The sequence below is a fragment of the Microtus ochrogaster genome, chromosome 6 (genome assembly GCF_000317375.1).
Source record: "Microtus ochrogaster isolate Prairie Vole_2 chromosome 6, MicOch1.0, whole genome shotgun sequence".
Classification (NCBI taxonomy): Eukaryota; Metazoa; Chordata; class Mammalia; order Rodentia; family Cricetidae; genus Microtus; species Microtus ochrogaster.
The window spans coordinates 68356949-68364568 of record NC_022013.1 but is presented as its reverse complement, the minus strand read 5'-3'; the positions used below and the strand labels follow the sequence as shown (position 1 = coordinate 68364568).

At 38.2% G+C, this 7620-nt stretch overlaps 1 protein-coding gene across 1 annotated transcript in view; it reads left to right on the top strand.

The window, feature by feature from the left end:
- Positions 1-7620, top strand: part of Uhmk1 (U2AF homology motif kinase 1) — a 20720-nt gene that overhangs the window by 4460 nt on the left and 8640 nt on the right. Inside the window, exons 4-7 of the mRNA XM_005348774.2 lie at positions 1824-1918; positions 3182-3258; positions 3387-3485; positions 5661-5749. Of these exons, the coding sequence (XP_005348831.1) occupies positions 1824-1918; positions 3182-3258; positions 3387-3485; positions 5661-5749 (360 nt within the window). The remainder of the gene's footprint in view (positions 1-1823; positions 1919-3181; positions 3259-3386; positions 3486-5660; positions 5750-7620) is intronic.

Here is a 7620-nt window from a genome sequence, read left to right as displayed (position 1 = left end):
AGTGCTGGGATTAAAGGCGTGTGCCACCACCGCCCGGCTGAAATGAACTTTTGTATGTCTCTAAGTTAGGAATTCATCTTAATTAGTTTTCTAGATGTATTGTCATGTTTTATTATGATGATGTTCTCAGTATCTCTGTATGTAATACTTTGACATTATCGTTGAATATGGTTTTAAGCAATAAGTATTTGAAATTAAATATTTTAATAATAAATGCAGTGGTGGTGCATGTCTTTAATCCTAGCACTCAGGAGGCAGAGACAAACGGTTTTTTGAGTTCATGGCCAACCTGGTCTACAGAGCGGGTTCCAGGACAGTCAAGGCTGCACAGAGAAATGCTGTCTTGAAAAAGCATAAACAAACAAACATCTAACAAATAGTAGATGGCCATTATAATATAGTTTCATTTGTGCTAAACCCTAGTCACTGATTTCTGGTTTAGTGATTCTTGGAAAGAATACACTAACTCTCTAGTGGGATTACCTTAAATTTATTATTGGCCCAAAAAATGCCATGTATGGGCATAAAACCAATGTTATTTTCTTCCTATTAATGATATTTCCCACTAGCTAACAAGCCAAGTGTTCTTTAGTGTCTACCTGAATATGGGTCAGCCATTTAAATTAGCTTAGACTGTGTTCAGGCCCTTTGAACTGTATCTAGTTGGCCCAGAGCACGTCAGAGATAAGTCACACTCAAATCTGTGTGAAATTTGGAGGCATGACATATACTAATGGAATCTCAAATGTATGTCTCTCTAGGTATAGTGTCATAATCTGTTTTATCACCTTCTGCAGAGGCAAAATTGCCAAGCTTGTGTGAGCATAGATTCTGAAGCTCAACTGTATATTACTTTCAACTCTTACTAAGTTATTTGGGTTCATTAAACCTTTTATTTTCCTGTAATGTAAGAAGACTATGAATATAATGTCTTATAAGAGTACTAAAACTAAAAAAGAAATGTTGGCATAGTTTTTCAGCATAGTGTGTGGTCCATGGAAAGTAACCAGTAGATCCTAGTTATTGTGGATGTCTGAATGTTTGTTATTTACACAGTTGTGCATTCTGAGTTAGTATAGTATTTGCTGCATATTATTAGTTACATTTTTATATCTAGTGGAAATATTTATTTTGGATCACAGTTTCAGAGGGATTGGTCCCTGCTGTCAGGAAGAGTGTAGCAATGTGGCAGGGCAGTTTGCATCCTGGTGGCTAGGAAGCCAAGAGGGGGCATTCTAGTGCCTGGTTGGCTGTCTCCCTTTTTCCTTAATTCTGTACTCAAGCCCGTGAGATAGTGCCACCTACATGCTGTGTAGGCCTTCTCCCTTCAGTTAATCTCTGGACATACACTATCAGGTGTACCCAAGAAGTATACCTTACCAGTGTCTTCAGTGATTCTAAATTGACATTGAAGATTAACCATCACAGTGCTCAAGGAGCAGGTGCTATCTATCGGCTACAAATGGAATGTGGATAATGTAACAAAGGCAACATTCTCATGCTTTCCTCCCTTTTCTCAGTGACAGTTTATTTCACCTAAATACTAACAAAGGCTCATCATTAGGCACTACGACCCACCTATTACAGTCATTCATAAAATTTCATCTCAATGTGATTTCTTGAGTTTTGAAGATGTTAATAGTGCCAGGTATTGTATTAATTAGTGCCTCTAGAAATTCACTATAATGCAGTCTCCTCCATTAAGATTATAAGTTCTTGGAAGAGGTATCTCATGTTACTCATGGAATAGTGCCACATGGCTACTGCTCAATAAATGCAAGCTGAGATGAATAACCTAAGGAAGACTTTTATCCCTCTTTTAGGCAAACAGTTCTGCTATTATTGATCATATATTTGCCAGTAAAGCAGTGGTGAATGCCGCAATTCCAGCCTATCACCTCAGAGACCTTATCAAAAGGTATGTTAGACGTAGTATAACTTGCTTTTCAGACTTTACCAGTTAAAGTATTTTTTTTCCTTTTTAAATTTATATTTGTGTTACTGATTTAATCCCTGCATTCCAGGACAGTAGCAGGAGGATCTCTGTGAGTTCAAGGCCAGCCTGGTCTACAAAGAGAGTTCCAGGCCAGCCAGAGCTACTTAGTGAGACCTTGTTTCAAAGCAGAGCAATTAAGATAGCCTTTCTAGTTATGTAAGTGTCATTCTTCTGCTGTTTTTATGTCATATTAAAGAAAAGCCAGGCATGATGGTGCATGTCTGTAATCCCAGTGTTTGGGAGGTGGAGGCAGGATAGCTGTAGTTTGAGGCTGCCTTAAACTACACGTGAGACACTGTCTCACAGCCACAAAAGAGAGGGGAAAAGGTGTGTTTTTTCCCTATCCTGCAATCTGACTCTTCTTCCTTGGTTTTGTTCTAATAAATCTTACTTACCCTCTGTCTGTCTTCCTGTCTTCCCCCATTTTAATCATTTGAATTCTTTTCCCAATATTTTTTTCTCACTGGAATTTTCCATGTGTCTTGGCTGCTTATTTTAGGAAATCCTAGTTTCTGGGTTACTCTAGCTCTTAGGATTTCCCAGAGACTCATTTATATTTACCTGGTGTAAGTGCAGTAGTCCCTTGTAGTTTAATCTGCTTTTTTAAAATTGGCTTGCTGCACTTCCCAATGATATCTGTTTGGCTTGTTGTTTTGTTCTCCTGTCTTATTTTCTTTTGTTATTCTCTACTTTCTTATAAATGAAATATATATCAATAGTCTGTTTCTGGTATTATTGCCTATAAATTTTTACATAAAATTGTTTTAAGATTAGGAGAATTTGGCAAGATTCAATTACCCCACTACTATCTTCTGGTTTTTGTTTTTGCTTTTTGTTTGCCTGTTTTTGTTTTTTGGGGTTTTTGTGTGTGTGTGTGTGTGTGTGTGTGTGTGTGTGTGCTATCTTAAACATTTGTCTAGCCCCTGCCCCACTGTGCTATAGCGTGTGCATCGCTTTCCTGTTTCATTTTTTAGTCAGAAACATTAAATCATAGCATGATACTATGTCAGAAATGTCTCATGGTTTTGCTACTCAGATGATCTTTCTATTCTCCACGGGGGAATGATTCAGTAATCCACGAGAATAAAGGAGGTGCTGAGATGAACACTGAGTTTGTTTTGTTTTTCTGATAGTTTTACTTTCAGAAGATCTGGCGGTAATCATAATGACTTTGTTATGTTTCAGCATGCTTCATGATGACCCAAGCAGAAGGATTCCTGCTGAGATGGCATTGTGCAGCCCATTCTTTAGCATCCCTTTTGGTAAGTTGTATCTGTTATTATGTCCCCTCCCTGGTCTTTTGGCAATTATCTGTATATATTCTCAGGTTCCTTATTTGATCAGGTCCTCTGTTTATTACATTTAACCATACTGTCATGAACCTTCACAGCCCCTCATATTGAAGATCTGGTGATGCTTCCAACTCCAGTGCTCAGACTCCTCAATGTGCTAGATGATGATTATCTTAAAAATGAAGATGAATATGAAGGTTAGTGCTTTCCAAATTTTACTGTAGTGTTTCTTACACACACAATATGACCAATGTCTGTATAATCTGAGTTTTATTCATAAGATTCTTCTGTTTTTTTCTAAACACAAATTTTTTTTTTTTTTTTTTAATATTTATTTATTAAGTATACAGTATTCTGTCTGCGTGCATTCCTGCAGGCCAGAAGAGGGCACCAGATCTCATTACAGATGGTTGTGAGCCACCGTGTGGTTGCTGGGAATTGAACTCAAGACCTTTGGAAGAACAGGCAGTGCTCTTAACCTCTGAGCCATCTCTCAGCCCCCTCTAAACACAAAATTTAAACAGGTCATTGAACTCTGTGATGTCTAAAATATTTGTGATTTTTAGATTCATAAAGTCATTTGGACTCTGACATTTTATTTTACCAAATTAATATTCACCCATAAGATTGTCTCTGATCTGTTTTCTGTCCCTCCTCTGTGCTGTCATTTATGCTTTTTCTTTCTCTCTGTTCTCTCTGTTCTCTCTCTCTGCGCCTTTTAACAGTCTTTTCATTCAAACACATGGGATTATTTCTTGTTTTTAATACAAGAGAAACACATACAAATGACAACAGAAAAAGGGTGCTCAGCCTAGCTTGAGTTATAAGTGAGGGCTTTCACTGAAGTGGTTACAGCTGAGCTCAATGATTAGTTACCTAAAAGGTGAGTGGTAGGAAGAAGTAACATCAAGTAGAAAGTGTGCCATGTTCAGGGGGCAGCAGCTTGGCATGATTGTATCTTAACTTACTTGTGGAAAACAGTTAAAATTGTAACAGTAGCCTGTAACACCCGATTTGGTGTTACACTCTCGGTACAGTTCGCGCGCCACTGTACCGAACGCGAGTCTGGCAAGGGCCTGGAGATTGAAAAGAACACACAGAGAGACAAGGGTCATTCGAAAGGAGATCAGCCGAATGCCACTTTATTCAGCCTTTGGGAAGTCCTTATCTACCTAACTGCAGCACAAGGATTTCCGCCCAGGCAGGTGGGAAATTACCATATTAACAAAGGAGTGAACGCCCTACAGCTAACCGCTGGGGCAGGGCTAGCACAGAAACACACGGGAAGCTTAGTTAGTTGATCATAAACTGTCCCCACGAATGCACCACAGGAATAAGGGAGACCAGGGCCCTACAGTAGCCAATGTGCACATACCTAACAGGCTTGATGACTGTGATTAAGAATTGGATTGTAGCATGCTTGGAAGAATGCATAGTAGGCACTCAATAAACATTTATGGTAGAAAGGAGTGAGTTTACGTCAGTTCAATCCATATTGCTATGTCTTTGTTGCTGGGCACAGAAACAGCAAAAACTATAGGGAATAGGAAAACAAATTTTTGATTACACTGCTTAAAAGAGTTTATGTTAGTCCCTTAGGAAAGACAACCTGATAATTGTAACAACATTGCAAGTTTATGTCAGTTTTGACCTAGCAATGGTATTTCTAGAATATCAACTGCAAGAAATAATGAAGTGAAATGAATTGTAAATAGTATTGTCTACAATATCAAGAAGTTTTGAAATAGTTGAGTAGTCATCAGTTGGGAGACATTGGGTAATTTCTTGAATATAGTAAACTGTCCAAAACTATATAGTCATAAAACCAAATGAGAATATTTCATTTAATAATATGGAAAACTGTCCAGAGAGGTGGATCAGCAGTCACATGGCAGCTCACAGTGGTCTTATAACTCCAGTTCCAGAGGATCCAGTGCCCTCTTTGTCCTCAGGGGTTCTGCAGTCACATGTTGCACATGTATATCTGCAGTTAAAACACTTAAATAAACCAATTAAATTAAGTAATAAGTTAAAATAAATATAAAATCTAGAAAACTACAAAGATATACTTAAGAAATACTAAAGTGGAAATTGTTCCTTAAACTACATAAAATTATATTTGCTTGTGTACGCTGATAACACTCTGGCAGATACACTAGTAACTTCATGGTGCTGGTTGACTTCAACAGGAAAAACAGAATAACAGTTGGGAAGTTTAAAACATTAAATATAGACTATTAAATTGTTAATGCTCTGACTTTATATATTTTAAGCTTTTTTCCTAAGGTAAGGAAAATAGCTTCCCTACTTAGCTACGTGTCCCTGCATTCTCACGTGGTAACCAGCCTGCTGTTATGTGGTTCTCTCACCAGATATTGTAGAAGATGTCAAAGAGGAGTGTCAGAAATATGGACCAGTGGTTTCTCTGCTTGTTCCAAAGGAAAATCCTGGCAGAGGACAAGTAAGCCATTTTTTATAATTGCAGAATTATTTGGAGACTATTAAAATTATGTGTTAGATGGGTTCTGTGGGAAGGTGTACAGATTTTTTTTCGATATAGATTATAATTACTTTCTTAGGCTTTTTACCCATCTAGAAATTTTACAGTATATTTGACTTTTGTAGTCACTTAAACTCTGTTTTTAAAAAATGTACTTTTGAGCCATTGTAAACAGTGACACAAGCTAAATTGTGTGTTCATTTCGATTAGGTTTAATTAGAGAGCTAATTGGTTCAATTTTGTTCATATTAAGTACACTTGAAAAACCAGTTGGATTAGGTTCTGACTGCAATAAAAATGATTAGTGATGATTTAAAGAAAAACAGCATTGTTGGGTGGAGACTCATGCCTGAGCGGTATCTCAGTTTGACCAGCCTGTGATGGTCCATACGTCCTCAGTCAGTTGTCTGGGTGAAAACTATGATCATCATTTTTATTAGAAGGTCTCTCTCTAATAAATCACATGGAAAAAAGGATAAGTACATGCAAATGCTTTGTTTATGTTATTTTTACTTTTGGAGAAACGGAACATTACTCTAATACATTTCAGCTCTCTCTTCTACTCGCTATTAACATTCAAGGCATATCACTTTGAGGGAACTGCCCTGTAGAGTGTAGGCTGTGCAGCAGCAGCCCCTGCCTCTGCACAGCGGTTGCCCCTCTTATCCCGACTGTCTCCCAGTGGACATGTTCATCTGGAGTGGTGCCTTCACTTGACTATGTACTCTACCAAATCCTCCTGTTCCAGCATCCTGAGTGCTAGAATTACAGACACATGCCACCACCATGCTGCTGATTGAAGATAATATCTTATAGCTCATTGGCCATTTGGAAATGCTTTTATTTCAATTAATGACATATTTTAGAGATGAGGTCTGTGAATAGCTGACAAGTATCATTTTACCTAACTTTTTCTTTTCATTTTCGTGTGTCTGTGTTTCTGTTTGTGTGTGTGCGTGTTTGTACATTTGGAGGCCTAAGTCTGATTTTGGGAATCATTCCCCATTTCTTTTCCTCTTTATTGTGGCAGAGTCTCTCCGTTAAACCCAGAGCTTGTGAATATGGCTAGTCTTGTTGGACTGGCTTATTCCAGGGATTTCTGGCTTTCTGCCTTCTGAGGATGAAATTAAGACAAAGCAGCGTGGCTGCCTGTCATTTTACATGGATCCAAACTCCAGCCTTTACTGTTTAGGGCAAGTAATTTGACCAGTGAGACATCGATATATATGGCTAGTTTTATTATTGGTTAATCTTTGCCTTGTCTTCAAGAGCAGTGCATACCTTAGACATAGTTATATTGAAGGAGCAAAATTAGTACCACCTCTCCACTTTCCAATATATATAAACTTAGAAAATTCTATCAGAGGTCCAAATTCTTTAGGTATAAATTTATACATCAGCCGTGTGGTGGTGGCGTGCGCCTTTAATCCTAGCACTAGGGAGGCAGAGGCAGGAGGATCTTTGTGAGTTCGAGGCCAACCTGGTCTACAACAGTTAGTTCCAGGACAGGCACCAAAGCTACAGAGAAACCCTATCTCAAAAATACAAATATGTATACACACACAAACACACACACACACACACACACATCATGCTTAACAGAATACTCACATGAGATGGAATGACTAATCATAGGTCACCTAGGAATATTCAGTAAAAGATTGGGTATTAGGGGCTGAGGATATGACACAGAGGGGAAAGGACTTGTCCAAGCATGAAGACCCATTTACATCACTAATATCAATGTAAAAAGCCAAGTGTGTTGTCATGTACCTACAATTCCAGCACTGAGGAACCAGAGACAGGAGAATCCCTGGGGTTTTTTGGTCATC